This window comes from Aquila chrysaetos, chromosome 13 (assembly GCF_900496995.4).
Source record: "Aquila chrysaetos chrysaetos chromosome 13, bAquChr1.4, whole genome shotgun sequence".
NCBI lineage: Eukaryota > Metazoa > Chordata > Aves > Accipitriformes > Accipitridae > Aquila > Aquila chrysaetos.
The window spans coordinates 2871337-2888210 of record NC_044016.1 but is presented as its reverse complement, the minus strand read 5'-3'; the positions used below and the strand labels follow the sequence as shown (position 1 = coordinate 2888210).

Sequence of the window (16874 nt, the reverse complement as noted above, 5' to 3'; positions counted from 1 at the left end):
AAAGATGTAGAATAAAATGACTGTGTTAACTTAGTTGTCAGTTCTTAACAGGATTGTTTTTCCTACTCGTGTCTAATTAATATACTGGGAAAAAGAAAACCAGATTAAATACATATACATGCATACGCTTATGCATAATAGGACTTACTACCGCAAAAAATGTGAAAGAATAAGGTGGATGCTTTCTCTGCAGCATCAAAAATAACGTTGAAATATTACATTGTGTCAATAAACATCGACCATACTTACAAGAATGCAAAAAAGAGAAATAACATGGCAGAAATTTTAAAAACAATTTTGAGAATGGAGTGTGAACCATCCCAAAAGCTTTAATTTATAAACCAAGCATTTCTGATGAAGAATCTCTTATTGGAGATTATGGCATATCAAGAGTCTTTCTTACAATCCTAATAACACTTTCAAGTGAAGCAAACATGTAAAATATCACAAAATCCAGAATAATTACTAAGGTCAGCTCATTATCTGTGACTCAGAGGTAGTTAAAAGAAAATTGAGCAAGGAATAAGCTCTTGATGGAATATTAATATCTACTTTGAACATCCTGGCTTTTGAAATATTAAATTTTCTTTGACTATTATAAAATTTTGGGTTTCCTAACAAGAAGTTTTATAAAGAATGTTAAAATACACAATACTTTTTCACATGACCAGAACATATTTTCTTATGTGTGATTAGGTAGACAGTGTTTTAAAAGTATACTTACACATCCTCTTAAAAAGATATTTTCCTCTGATGCAAATTAGCTTTTCAGAAGACCAGCCTTACAACTGATTACAATTACTTATTTTAAAATCTACATATATATCAGTTTGGTTTATGAAAATGGATCTTGAGAATCTAGCTGGACCTATAAAATGTAGGTTTAGACTTACAAAACAAAGTTTATCCCACCTTGCAACTGAAATTACAAGATACTACATATTTAGGTGAGTATATTTATGGTTCAATACATCTGGCAACTAGTATTTATAACTGATTCATTGGAGGACTGCCACATAAGATTGCTTCACTTACAAGGTATTTTATGACATCAAAATACTGCATTGCATTTATTTTCCCAATAAAAACTAGGGTTTATGTGGAATACTGAACAGTGAGCGACAGGTCAAAATGTCCCCCAATTCTCTAACATAGAGATCATCAGTTCTGCAAAGTCTTTGTAGTCAAACTGTAAAGCTTGGGCTGTGGTTCTGCGTGCCACTTATATAACTTATGTTCATGTAAAAATCAAGCTTTTTTCATAGATGTTTTAGAGCTTCTTTAGTCCCCCAGTTATGTCCTGGTATATATGGGCCACTCTGTGTTCCTACCATTTTCTACTTTTTTTCCTGTGGCATTTTCGCACATTTGAAGTTGTACCTAAGTGTGCAGAACTACTACTAAACTGGCATTGTCAGGCTAACAAAGAAGTCGTCATCTCTTGTGACCATATTAATTATTATCAAATAAAACATTTCATATGGTATTACAAAATTATACTGTACTTTACATACCTGATTTATTCAGGTTATCATTCTGTAATGACCCTCACTGTAGGTTATGCAGGAATTACTGTACTTACTTTTGAGATCTAAATTTCTGGCTCCTGCTGTGCTCTGTGTTGTGATTTTAGTGTCAATCTTTACAGTGTGCAGATTGTTGGTATCCCTCGATATCATCACATTATGCCACTGGTTGTCATTCAGAGGTTTATTAGAACTTCCTTTGATGAGATTTGCACCATTTCCCAAGTCAAATACGTAGTGTAAATACCTGGGAAAAGAGAAAAAATTGGAAAAGTTTCCTTTTTCTTTACATAGCAAGGGGGCACTAATTAATATGTCCAGTATTTCCTATTTCCTTGTACTCCTCAGTAATGCTGGTAAAACCAGAAGAGAGCAATGAATGCCAGATGGGGAAGCGACCTTAATTCAGAGAAATCACCATTCGTTTAGATGAGCTGAGATGCAGTTCCAAGTTTCTGGAAAGTAACGAGCACTACATGTACCAATATATGCATACATACGTAGAGAGAGAACAAGAGGAAGGCTACAAACTAGTACTTCTTTGTGGTAAACACTACAGAAGTTATACTTATTATTTACTTTCATATTTTTCAGGCATCTAGCTTCATCTGAAAGAAAGAGTCACAATAAAGCATATGAAGTTTAATATGAAGCAACATTCATCAATCATATATGTCCAGTCAGGTAAAGATTTGTATCCTGAACTTTCCCTTGTATTTCTCCTGTATATACATTTTGAATAGACTGGTTTTGTCATTATGCTAATCCATACATACCCTTTTACTAATTCAACCACAATGAAATCATTTCCATCGCCACTGTTATAAAGTATCAATCCATCCAGAGAGGTTGTTTTGAACTGGAAAAAAAGGTGCATAGATGTATATGCTTGTAGCGTGGCCAATGCAACATAACTTGCTTTTGTTTTAAAGGTTACAGGGTCTGCTATGATGTTCCTGAACCCAAATCTTGCATTTAGCTCACAATAATCGATGTCTCCGTTTTTACATAAGTCAATGTATGCCATGCCATTAAACGTAAGACTCTGTAGATGCCCAATGAAATTAGAAGGCACAGAAGACAGGTAGCGCCGTTCTGTTATTATTCCTGTTTCTATGTTGTGGAACTCCAGCCGTGTGTGATCACCAGCCATTTGACCTTTAAATAGTAACAAGAAAACACATGTTAGCATCTGAAATGGGAAGTCAAAAAGCACATCATATGATTAAGTATCTGCATCAATTTCACACTTTTCAGAATGTGCAAGGCCAATTCTTGGCTCCAAAAAGGATTCTTCTAAATTTATCCAAACATACTGGTAAACCAGTATGTTTGGATACGGCCAACAGCAAGATTTCTAACTGAAACACAATACCACAGTATATCAAACTGCCAATGAAATCCCTCACTTTGGTTACACTTAACCAGACATGTGGCTTTACTATAAGCAAGCACAATTAATTAACGCAACATGAAGATCACAAAGGCAAATCTCAGAGCTAAAACTACAACATTAGAGTTCCATGGAAGAGAGACATAACAGTTTGGGGGATATTATTCCATGTGTTTTGCTTGAAAGTGCATGATTTGGCAAGAGGAAGGAAGGATTCCTGTTTAAGCTGTCTTAGGTGCATTAATGCTAGCCCTGCTGCAAAACCCCGTGCTGCAAGGGTAGACAGAGCCTTCCTTGAAAGCAATTAGCTTTGTACCACGGGGATGAATCGTGGGAGAAGGGGGCAGAGCCTAAGAGATGGACGAAGAAGAAAGCCTGCAGCAAGGGTGTATGCCAGCGTCTTGTAATCCTGAAAACAGCAAGGGACTTGCTTACATCAGAAAGGTGGCCAAAACCAAGCCTCACAGCTACCTTTGAGTCTTTCTTTGTCACGGAAGGACTCCTGCACAGCAGAAAGCCTGAAATTTGCTGACCGTATAGCTAATCTGAAGGAAAGGATCAAACACTACCAGGGTACACTGCGTACATGTCAGGTAAGTTTTTAAGCTAGCTATTAAATACCTTAGCCCCCAGCACTTCAAAATTGTGTCCACTGAAGAGTTCCCTTTTCTAACAGAGCTCAGATTTTTTTTTTTCCATGTTTATTTTTAAGTGGGGCAGTACTATCACAAGGCTGATTCATGGTCACGTTGTATGGGTATGATGACAAAACAGCTTTTTATTACTAACTGATTTTACCACTTAGTGTACCTTTCGCTAACCATGGCCTAGATTTCCCAGTTCCTTAGCTGTTTCGCATCTCTCATGGAGTACAAAGAAGGTGAACAGCAGACCTAGCCAAGCTGGAATAAATACTGGCATAAAACTGCTCTGTAATACAAGTTCCCACAGTAGCAGTGCAAAGCTGTTGACAGACCGACTTCCCTCTGTCCTTCCCTGAACAGACTATTCCAAGAGGAGAGTGTGAGCTCTGACCCAGGCTGGATGTGTTTAACAGTGGTGCAGAAAGCCCTGAGGTCAACTTAAAAAGACATACCTTCATAGGTTTTATAAGCAAGTATCTGTGTACATGTGCATGAACAGGGAAAAGATAAGGGCGAGATGAATGTAGATATTTGGGGTTTCCCCAGGGAGATGGATTCACCAACAGGTTAAGTTACAGCACTAAATTACAAATACAGGTATCAGTGAAGTTACGGTGAAATAAGGTCTGCAAGCTTTAACACCATTCAGACCACACATACTCGCACAAATTCCTCTAATAATTTATGATAAATATTTACAAGCACCTTGCTTAGCTTCAGGATGCATTCTGTGTAAGAACTACCTCTACTGATGTCACTGAACACCATCAGCATCTGGGATCTGCAGTCATATGGCTGAGCACTGCAAGAGGCACCTTAATCCCCAAGGACAACCTTCCTGATGTTCCTGTTTCTAAACATCAATTCTGAAGATACTACTTCCCCCATGTATTAAGCAAAGGTGGGTTCTTCCTTGCAGTAAAGAGTCAGGGAGCTGTCTTGAAAAATACCAAATCTGTAACTTCTTGCAAGGCCAAGAGCTCTATATTGGATCGCAGCCAGAGAGCTGAAGATCATGTTTTAGAGAGGAACATTACGTATTCCAGTCTTATATCACTTCAGATGGCACTGCATAAATGTCATGGCAAAAATCTACTAAGCTTTGGCCTGTAGTACAGTATCCTCACTACATTCACTACCTCAAATATATTTCTTTCTTAAGCACAGTAATAAAAAAGTTCCAGGATCTGGGCTCACATCCCAAATCTCCCTCTAACATTTCAGTTGTACAAACATACTAACAGGACTTGAGACTTCATATAATGCTCCGCAGTATTTGCAACTACAGCAATGAAGAAAAAGAGAGAGACTGAAGTTTGTGGTTGCAAGGTTGGGTTCTGGGGGGTTTGTTCTGTTTTTAACTTGTCCAGTCAGCGTACAAAATGAATTACCTGTTGCAATACTATGGGACATCATACAAAAGGCCAAGTGAACATCTGTTCATAACCATAAGCTAAGTAACCTTTCCATTATCCAACTGTAGCGACCTCCTTCGGTCCACTTTTATTTTTCTGTACATTTCCAGAAAACAAAGTGCATCAGGACTGCAAGTATTTAAACTCTTATAGGATGAGTAAAATTTTCAAAACCACCTGTATGACTTCTTCAAATGAAAGCTAGTTATGATTCTGAAAGATATTATTTATCCATGCACAGATTATGCATTTGTCAAAGATAACTAAGCTCAATCCATGGATGAATAAGTGATATTTCATAACCTGTAAAAAATGGAAAGTCAGGCTGAATTATTTAATGGCTTCCCCTCCAGCTTAAGCTTTCTGGATCTGATGAGGTTTTTTTCATATATGACATAGGAATTGGAATCAAAAAGGGAAAACACAGTGTGTGGTGGGGGGAAGCTGGAATTTTTAGAAGTCTCTTTTTTCTTCATGCTCCCTCTGTAAGATTATAACAACCTTTCACATGAATCACTACCAGGTTGTATTTTAACCACATTTCTGAATGTTGGGACATCCAAAGAAAAGTTCTCAGCAGTTTAGAGCAAGAGCTCTCAAAATCTGATATGGCAACTCTTCCACTACACCTTTAGGAAATTCAAAGCTACTACACGTTAAATTGCATTATGTGCATTTGGAACTTAAGCTCATGAAGGCTTTGGCAACACACTGTGTTAGGGGGAAAAAAAAAAAAAGTCACAGCGCTACATAGCAATAAAGATTTTCTATGTAGAAAATGTAATATTCCTGGGACTAACAGCAGATTTCCCATCTTATCAGAATTTCTAGTTCCTTCTTTCATGCCAGTTCCTTCCTCTCTGATGAAGGAGGCCACAGATTGGCCATGCAGCTTCCTGCAGGGAGTTTAGGAAGACTTTTTCCATCTGAAACGCTGGGACGACTTTCTCCCTTTGGATGAAGAATGTTAAACGTCTGTGGATTACACAAATGTTGGCAACTTCCAGCTTGAAGAACTGAGAAGGATTTTGAGTCAACTGGCCAGCTTCTGATACAGCTACTGGCATGTGGAAAGAATACAAGTGTTGTATCAGAAAGTTGGACCCACAGGCAACAGTTTTGCTTGATCAGGAGGCAACTGAAAAGACTCGCTAGCTTTAACAGCTAGAATAGAATAGAATAGTTCAGTTGGAAGGGACTTACAACGATCACCTAGTCCAACTGCCTGACCACTTCAGGGCTGATCAAAAGTTAAAGCATGTTATTAAGGGCATCGTCCAAATGCCTCAAACGCTGACAGGCATGGGGCATCGACCACCTCTCTAGGAAGCCTGTTCCAGCGTCTCAGGTATTTGCTGAGACCATGATATTTGATAGCAACTACAGATATCCGCAATGGAGAGTGATTACAAGAACTTACAGTCCTGCGTTCTTTTCTTATTACTTCACCTGACTAGGCTATGTATGATAGAAACCTCCTGTTTTCATCTTACTCCTTCACATATATTTTGAACTTTTCTGAAGCTCCTCTGAGCAGCTGGGACTGAACCCAAAGGTGAAAACAGTACTTCTTTGTGGTTTTGTAACGTGTAGTACTTGTAAATAAGAAATCTGCCACGAGGAGACCAGGAAATGTGCATTTGGTTCTAGACACTATATTTTATTCAGATCTAAACAGCTTTCTCTAACTAGAAAACATCCCCAAAGTAGCCTTATTATTTGAGTTGCAGTTGAATCAGCAAGATCGTGATATTTTTCACTACAGTTCCTCCAACACTATATATTTATTTTCACAAAAAACCCCAAGCTGGTTTAGGCCATCTACTTTGAGAGAATGACTCAAAGCATCATCACATACAGAAACTAAATTTTTGCTTCACCTCTGGAAGATCTATTAGTAATTTCTGATTCCAGAAGACATGTTCTTGCACCTGTATGAATACATAGCAATTATTTTTCTACCAGTGACATGGTCTTCAGTGTTCTGCTGAGGTGAAAAGGGACTACTAAAGAAGGTGCTTTCCTTTTAGAAATGCAGTAAAATTTTTGCCATTTTAACAAAGCTTAGAACCAATGATAAAAGCTATTTAATACTACATGAAAACAAAGGAAAATACTAAATAGCTAACACAAAATTAGGCATGTTGTATTGTGCAAGGAATCAGGGCCAGAAGCCAGGTCTGTTGCTATTAACAACACATATATAAGCCTTATCTTTAACAGAACAAAACCAAAGTCTTCTCTATTATCATTTCTGATAATATATACATAGGAGTATATTTCTAACATCTGCTAGCATTCATGCCATGTTTTTTCTCCCATCCCAACTGCTTTTTTAGTATTTGAGAAAAACTTGTTGCCTAACAGTTAATTATTGAGGACAGCTGATGCAAGATTTAAAACACAATAGAATATCCTTTAAATGTTTATGAAATTCTTTCTTACAGCAATGGCTTAGAGTTTAACCTTAGTATAAATTTAGTGTGTTGCCAAAAGCATTTTACTTGCCTTCTTATTAGTGATGTATCAAATGACTTCTCTCCAATTACTGTATAAAAACATTCATTTAAGTCAGCATGAAGGTTTTCATTAATTCCAATAGCGATGTTAGAGTAACATTAATATCAAGTGTAACAACGCACTTGTTGTACCAGTATTTCAAGATGCATAACATGGATTTTGGATCTTATTCAAGCAAAAGAAAAAAGCATCTGTCGCTTTCAGATAAAGGCATCTCACTTCTGTCATTTTTTGTTTTGTGTTTCCCCCCAGTAACACAGAGTCACAAAGCCACACTACCTGTCATGGCCTGCTGGTCATCCACCATTAACTTTAAACTTTTTCCTCGCCGAACCACACGCACTGTGTGCCACTCATTATCATTGAGGTTATAGCCAGCAAAAAGGGTTTCTGGACCTTTGCCTGTAGGATATGCCAAACAGTCATTATGCAATCTTTAAATCAGTTTACATGTGAACCTCACAGAGAAAGAGAGAGAGACAGAGAGACTGGCTGGGCAAATGTTAAAACTCACCAAAAGTCACATCAAGCAAGAAAATTACAAAGTATAAACAAACCTCAAAATATAGAGCTACTATGTTAAGACACTTCTACTGTATATTTAACTACAGAAATGTATTGTATATGCACATTTAATGAACCAGGTTGTCATAAATAGGCACAGTCAACATGGATTTAGTTATGCACTTTCCAGTCATATACAAGCCTTTAAGAAACGGGATTACTGCAACCAGAACTTCAGCATGTGTTTACAAGACCGGATTTTTTGTTCCTTCATTAAAAATAGTTTGGGGGAAAGGTACAAGTGGTAAGTGTGTGTGCATGTGTGTTATAATTTTCTGAATCTATGTCAGCTTCTCAGCCTATGTTTGTTTATTAGGACTTCTCAGATGATCATCTATTACCTTATCATCCAGATGACTCATTAATATTCAGATCCAGTACCTTCTGATGTCAGCAGACCTTCAAACCATACTTTCCTTTTTCATTTAATGGATACCTTTTTTGTAATCTGTTGGGTTTGTAAGCAGTACAACAAGCACTTTTGAAGCAAATATAATTCTACATATAGCACAATGTACTTGCAATAACTGAAGTATTCACAAATCTAGGAAACAGGATATCTTTAATACCTAAGAAAAAATTTCTCAGAAGAAAAATGATTATGGAAATTGTCCCTTGCACTGTTGATCAAGGAGAGAAAGAAAGAGAGAAAATCCTGACTATGAACTATCATTGACATGAGTAGGTGATTGACCAAGCACTGAACTGATCAATCAAAGTTTCTGTGCTCAAACCTGAGTTATTGGACCTACGTGGAGACTGTCCAAAAGGTAAAGCTACTCTGCAATTAACAAATTACATTCTTGCAAAATAGAAACCTCCCTGCCCTGTTTTTCCAGTTCCTGTGGCAGAATAAAGGCTGCTGATAACTGAAAGAGACCTATAGTACAGTACCATTTGACACAAAAATATTAGGGTTACACCGAGTCACGCCATTACCTCTACTACGTCCTTGCAGGTGACTAGATCCCATGTGTCAGCCTTCTTTTAAAAGGGATATGTCACTGGCTCTGAAACTCTCCCACATTTCTTTTTGAATTCTTTTCCACCCAGTGCAGGCTAACGCTGATGGATGAGCTCTACTAATAAATGGGTACTATATGACATTGTCTAAAAATCAAAGCCTCTCTGACTTCAGGACTGCACGGAGGGAAAAAGACACTAATCGCTTGATGTAGCTGTTCAGCATATTGGACAGTTTTCATCTCAGACTTTTTCCATTTTCTATCAGCATTTTTTTAATTGCTGCTGGTTTATTGCCCTGCTTTTATATGCAATATTTGCTATTTTGAGCATGTCAAGGGATCTCCAGGAACAAAAATATTAGCTGCAGCAAAGGCAGTGAGATTCTGATAACATCATGTTGCTTTCTCTATGCCTCTGTATTGACACTAAGCTAGGAAAGGCATGCAAACCCAGCAGAAAGAGATATATATGTACTCACTGGTGTCAACTACCTGAATTGTTCTATTCCTTAAGTGTTTACTTTCTTTGACAAGAGAAAGACCAGTGTTGCATAAAGCTTAAGTGAATAATGTTCTCTTTGGATATGGTGATATAGGTGCAGTGAATAATGCTCTTTAAGCAATTTGTATTATTCTATTTGGCACTTCAATAGAAGCAATTTCCAACCAGATTTGGGAGACAAGGGATGGATTTACAAAAAATGCTTAAATGACATGAGTAACAAACTTAGTGAGAGTCAATAGGCCTGCCTAGAAATACATCACTTTTTATTATTTTAACCGTGTTAGCCCTTCTTCATTTGTTAGTCCAACTCTTTTTTTAAAAAAAATTTTTAAGTAGTTGAACTACTTAATCTCCCTTATCTCACAACAGATCTCTAAAAGACCTAAAAGCACATGCAATTTTAATTTGCTCTCACATTGCAACCTGCTGTAGTGTCCCATTCATGCAAAGGTGTCTCAGTGTATATAAATATCAAATCCAACTTGGCTGCTCACATTTATATAGGCAAATATCTATTATCTCTTTTAACGGTTAGGGACTTATAAACTCTTCCTGTTGTAGAATTAAATGTATGTTTTCCTAAGTATCAGTCTATTTCCTTTGCAAGAGTACTCCGAGTTTAAAAAAAAAAAAAAAAAAAAAAAAAAAAAAATCAGGTCAGAACTACCTGTAAACTGCCTTTGTTTGCAGTACATGCAATCCTAAACTGGATTAAGGGGAACTACGGTGAAAAGGCTATGAAAAGGATGAACCTGGGTATAACACACTATGGGAGCAATGTATTGAAACCAGTCCTGGCCTTGTAGAAAATAGCTATCTTGCACAGAAAAGAGGCTTTTCTTTCCTGAGGCCAATTTCTAACAGAGAAGAGGGGTTTTTGCTTTGTCATAGAGAGTACAAAGAACTACAAAATAACAAGACCAGTGTCCAAGTATTGCGTATGTACCCATCACATCATGTTGCATCTCTGCAAAGTAGCATAGTTTTCCATGGCCACTGGAGAGGTGGATGAGGAAGGACGGTTGCCCACCAGTCCTGTAGAGAACGTAGCCCTTGGCCTGCTTCCTGGCCAAGAACATGCTTTTGCATATGAAAGTAGTAAACGTGCTTGTGAGCAGTGTATTTAGGAAAAAATTTTCTAAATGCTTAAACACAAAACCACGTAGGAATCCCTTGATACCACACAAGAGTACAAGGACTACAGAAGAAAACTCTTAAGGTATCTCGTTAAATGGCATTAGCCAACCTCAAACATAGTTTGTATTAGTACTTTTCTCATGGACTTTCAAATATATTGACGTGAAATTAATTTAAACGTCATATTATTGAGATCATAACAGTTCAGACTTTTCTTCTGTCCTGGTTTATAGTGCTCTAGTTTATAGTGAATCTACTATAAACCTAAATCATTGGCTCTGCAGTCTTATTCTGACTTTAGACTGACCCGATTCCACTTAAATTAAGTCACACGAGCAGAAAGTGCTGTTGTATTTAAATAAGAATTGGCATATTGCCACTTGGGGACACACACACACACAGAGGACTGGGCTTTTTTTACCCTCTTTTCTTTAAAAACATTAAATATCTCCCATGAGATGAAAAGCAAGAGCCCTAATTTAAAAAAAAAATAATAAATTTTTTTTTCTGTTTTCTGTGGACTGATACCACTCTTCCAACCTTATATCTCTCCACTGCTATTTCCCATGCTGTCCTTCCCCTGGAACTCATTTGCCGCCTTCTAGACAGGACACAGTTAATTTGCTTCATGTACCCAGCGCTTGCTCACTTTCTGAGCTACTGATTCTCTCAGATACAAATAACTTAATCATAAACCTTTGCTTTCAGAGACAAGTTGTAACCTGCAAAAATCCACTAAGTATCTCCTCTTGCTTAAGTATGAAATTTATTATCAATGTCTATGTTCAGCTCTTTTCCTATTTTAAAGGCTTAAATAACTACTAGATTTTATGCATCCCTAGAGTGAATGGATAGTACCAAATAAAAAAAGTATAGGCACTTTTATGGCTCCGACAATTTGCTCATAGTCCATCATGTCAGTAAACTCTGCACATCCATTTGGAAGCAGATAATTGCTTGTATAACCCTCTTTTTACATGGGAAAATACAGACTGTGCAGCCAGTCAATAGAGGTACAAATCTTGATGATGCAATTAATTATGAACTAGAACATATAAACGTAAAGCCCCAAACATCCTAAGTTATAGCTTTACTTAGGCACCCAAAGTTGAGCTTACTTTGTTTTCAGCACCTCAGCTAGAACTTAAGTGCCTTTGGTCCTTTTTAAAGTTAAAGGAAAAAAGTATGAACCTCCAAAAGAAAAATCTCATTTTCAGCATGCTGAATATTCTAAACGTTCTCTGAAGATTTCTCGTCTCTTTACTATTTTGTGAGGAGCCTTTCCAGCCTAATTCAAGTGCTGAAAATTTGCTGAATTCAAATGGGCCTGTTAATTGATGGTAACACACATACTTACTTTTTCTCTTACAGATATCTATCCTGTTGTACTTAAATTGGGAGATTTTTTTACCAACAGTTTGAACAGAACTTCATAAAAACCAAACCGATTACTTTGAAACAAGATACTAGCTTTTGGTATTGTACCAAAACACATTCAAAACTAGTTGTCTGAACCAAACACAAGAATTATTACTGGCTCTTACAGTGCCATTCACCACCACCAAGGCGTATACCAAAATGCCACCCAAGCTTGCTTGGACCATTCAATTCTGTGATCAAAAGTAGATATAAAAAATAATGTATTGAAAGAAAGACAAAGTAAATAGAGACTAACAGGGGAGACCGGATAGTTCAGTGAATGCTGTACTCACCTACGGAATCCAAGTTAGTTACAAGCAAATCACTACAATATTTATTGGTCAGTATAAAAAATGTCAGTGGTTTCAGCCTAGTTTGCCAACAGATAACTGTTCATACTACCGCAATCAGTATCAGATAGCATTTCCCATTTGAAATTTGAGAGAATAAGTGGACAAAAGGACAAAATCCTGAGATCACTCCAGTTAATAGAGAATATTACTCTGAAGATTTCAAATGGAGTTTTAGAGCTAAAATAACATATACATAGCAAGCTGAACTGCAAAGACAGTGGCTCTGAGAGATACCTAAGAGTGTTATTGTAAATACCTGATACAGAACCAGACAACTCTCTGTCTTCTTGTTTATCCTGCTTTCCAGGGTAAATCTAGCGTGCCTGGAATCCAGGCTTCTGTTCCAGCAAGCAGCCAGTCTCACAGCCTCTGTGCAAACCTCATGAGGCATCTATATTACACAACAGTCTGCAGCACAAAGGTCAGAAAAGGTTCCCCCAGAACTAGATGCAGAAACACAAGACAAATAGGGGAAGGCATCTTAATCTTCGTTATCCTTTCTGTGGTGGTTGGCTGCAGAAACAATTCTGGTCTTCCAAATCACTCATTTGCAAACTTGAATTTTAAAAGTCAATTATTATAGTGAATCAATTGAATTTTAAATGACTGCATCTGCATCATCCTGAAATTCCCTGACTATGCATGTTTCTTACTAATAGAAAAACTTAGTTGCCTTTTAAATATCAACAATGTTTATCAGTTTACCATGTAAAGCTAATTGATAAATTAACTTGAAAAAGTCTTATTGCAGGTCAAAGACATTTTTTCAACTGTATTTTCTTCCTAACAGACTCACACAGAAACTGCCACAAGAACAGCACATTCACTGTATAGTATCAAGAAAAACACATCAATCTGCGCTGCTTGATCAAAACGTTCCAGCCCACAATGGCTTTATTACAGGCAAAATTGCTTTTGGCAATTTGGGTAAAGTATTGGCAGTTTAGGGTATTTTTATTACTTTTTAAAACAAAACCTGACATTTCAGAAATTAAAATGAAGGAGATTAGAGTTACTAATATCATTCATTAGCCTTCATTTCAGCTGTAGAACAGATTTGCTCATATTATTTTGAGTAACAGAAATATAATATTAAATCTGTTTCTGTACACGCACTCATATAGAAATGCAGAAAGCTAAACAAGGTAGTTTTGAAAATTCTGCTGGTTTCCTCTACATGACCAAACTACAGACAGGCTGCATTTAATATTGATCTAGTTCACTAGTAAGGAAAACCAGCATACATAGTGAATGCACTGGGGAAGAAAAATCCACAGAAGGATATAAAAAACAACCAATGCAGGAATCAAGCACTATATCCACGTCTGAGGACATAAAGTTTTCTACAGTCATTTGCCTGTTCCTTTTCTCTTTTCTATGAACTTGCTTCCCCTGCCCATGGTCTGAACTGCTCTGTATTTCCCCTCTCCCAGCTTTGTCTACCTTTTGCCTTAAGCAAGGTATTGAAGTTGGGGTGTGAGAACGCACATGCTCATCCATTAATTTCTTTAAAGCTGTGAGATATTAACTGTTGGGGACACATAAGTGTTTAAATAGAGCCAGTGGATCAAGGCAGGAGGGCAGAACATAGACAGATCTATTGGACTAAATTAAATCTAAGGATTCTTGGTGTCTGCCAAGAAAGGTGCTGATGATAAACTACTGCCTTGTGAAAGCCTATTCTCTATGAACAGAACAAGGACCACTACTGAATTTCAACAGAATGGAGAAAGAAAGAAACATCAGAAAGCAGTAAGCTTTTGAGAGTTGCAAGTCTTGGCCTCTAGACTTTCCTGCCACATCAAAGTATATGTAGAACACACACACACTCTCAAAATTGGAAGTGTGCTTTGCTGGTTAATAAATGGGCCTATATTAAGTTGAACCATATTTCTTGAAAAAAAGCTTTTGAAATTGCAGTTACAACTATATGTGAACTCAGAGTGCATGAGAGGATAAAACTGATTTTATTACTGCATTATGAAATGTCTAACCCAGCTCAGAGATATTTCTCGACACATTACTTAAAACATTTATTGTTAGGAATCAGCTGCATTTTAATTTAGTTTTGTAAGTCATATATCTAAGCAAGTGAAACACAAACAGCCCTAAGGACACGTAATTTTCCTTCTTCTTGGAAATAATGAAAGAAAAGTATCTTTTAAAAGCTAAAACCAGAAGTCAGCTAGATCCCTGTATTTTTAATAAGAATGCAGTTTCTTTTTTGTGCTGTTCTCTAAGGATCATGACTATCAGAAAATGTGCTAAAGGTACTAAAGGTTTTATGAATCTACCCCAAGGCCCTGAACTAAAGCACAAAGTCAATGAGCTTGAAATATAGTTGTTGCTTTGTCAGCTCGCTGCTGAACATTTTCAGCCAAATTTTCAGAAATTATGTTGAACTTGACAATTGACTTTGCTGCAGGTAAGGTTAGAGTGAACTTACAATACATGGCAATCCTATGGTAATTTAAAGCAAGTTTCAGTGTAAGATTATTTACTTTGTATTTACTGCAGGTAAAAAAACGTGCACTTGCAAAGATCATGCAGCATTACAAACACACTGTAAGGTCATATCCTGCCTTGAATCACACTAAATTTTTTAAAGTGAACCCAAATCCTAGGACTCTGAATTGGTATTCAGCAGATTCACTTCCACAAACTACTCATGTGACTTCTAGTAAAACTTAATTTGCTTTTGCCTTAGTTTGACATGGCTGCTATAATTAAAAATTCCAAGAATTTTAAGCTGAATACGTTTAAGCATTTTGTTTTAAGTAAGGTGCATTTAACACAAACACTTTCAAGTCAACATCTTCAACTTCATTCTACCTATGCTACTGCAGTACATTAAGAAAGCAGCTATTTCACCAGCCTGCTATCCCATTTTCTCAGCCAGCTCCCCTGTACTCCTGTAGCCAAGCCTGAGAGAAGATCACAGAAGGATGACAGTAAGGGAATTGTAGGATCACAGAACAGTTTGGGTTGGAAGGGACCTTAAAGATCATGTCGTTCCAACCCCCCTGCCATGGGCAGGGACACCTTCCACTAGACCAGGTTACTCAAAGCCCCATCCAGCCTGGCCTTGGACACTTCCAGGGACGGGGCATCCACAACCTCTCTGGGCAACCTCTTCCAGTGCCTCACCACCCTCATAGTAAAGAATTTCTTCCTCACGTCTAATCTAAATCTACCCTCAAGGAACTTGAAAAACCTGAACCAAGTCACTGCAACAACTCACCTAGACACACAGCGACACTGAATAATACCGGGGAAAAAAAACCAAGAAACTATTTGGCTAGATAACTGAAATTGTTTGGTTTTTAAAGGATATATATAAACTATATAAACTATATATATATCCACTATAAACTAGCATATTGCACAACAAAGAATAAAATAGGAAACTTCAATTAATTTACAATACTGAAATTTTCCCATGCAGAATGTTTGTGTTACAGAGAGCTTTCTTATACTGAAATTTGTTTCAATGAAAATTCCTTTTAAGTCCTATTTAACAAAAACTTTGTAAAGCTGGTAGAGAAAAGAATGGCTAATTCATCAGGAGTTACTAGTGTTCGATTTTTTTTCTACTTATAATGGGAACAGGACTGAAAATAATAAGAACTGACTTGGCAACTCCTGTGTAAAATAGTACCAAAACTAACATGAAACCCCAATTTTAATCAATACTGGACTTCAATTTTTTAAAACTAAATATCCATTGTTCTGATATGACTTTAACAGCAGCCAGGATATCTAATCTTCATTAATTCTGTGTGAATTCAGACTTCTGTCAATAGTACTGATTTATGAGATGTGGGCTTAAACTAAGGGGAAAAAAAGTGATCCTAAGATGAGTTCAAGTTTATTTTCTGCTCTGCCAAGAAGAGTTAGACTTTTACCTCAGCAGACTCATCATTCTTCTCTTGACTGCCCAAACAAAAGCCCCTAAACCTACAAAACAGGAAGGCAGAAACACATACATTCCCTGTCCTGGATTTCTAGAAACAGCGAGAATATTCCTCTAAGCTTTCAAAGAAATGGAGAGTGATACACCTGGCAATCTCCTTTTCCTTAGACATCATCTCTACAAGTTGCTATTCAAATTCAGTGCCTCAGCTTCCAGAGGAACTTTGCTGTCTCCTCTGAACCCGAGAGATCTGGAGGAATTCTGGCTTCGAAGAAGGATTTCAACATGCGACGGGTGTCTAAATAACTTTGATAATCTGGACTTTAATTGCTGATCTGCAAATCACTGTCATTCAGCTAATAAATACGAAAAAAGACTGAGATACACAGCTGCTGCAGGGAACAGATATAGCAGATCTCTAAGTGTACCCTGATGGTGGAGACACCCTTTATGAGTCTGAAGAACCCGTGCTACTGTTTTCTACTGCTAAGTCTGCCCTCTTTCTTTCCACTTAAACCCA

The 16874-nt window shown here is 37.2% G+C and overlaps 1 protein-coding gene across 28 annotated transcripts in view; it reads right to left on the bottom strand.

Annotated features, from left to right (window-relative positions):
* NRXN1 (neurexin 1) overlaps nt 1-16874 on the bottom strand; it is a 724516-nt gene that overhangs the window by 374346 nt on the left and 333296 nt on the right. For all 28 annotated transcript variants that reach the window (XM_030035075.2, XM_030035076.2, XM_030035093.2 and 25 more), the window contains 3 exons: nt 7778-7900; nt 2303-2684; nt 1583-1773 (listed from right to left, as the gene is read on the bottom strand). In XM_030035075.2, coding sequence (XP_029890935.1) covers nt 1583-1773; nt 2303-2684; nt 7778-7900 — 696 coding nt within the window. The remainder of the gene's footprint in view (nt 1-1582; nt 1774-2302; nt 2685-7777; nt 7901-16874) is intronic.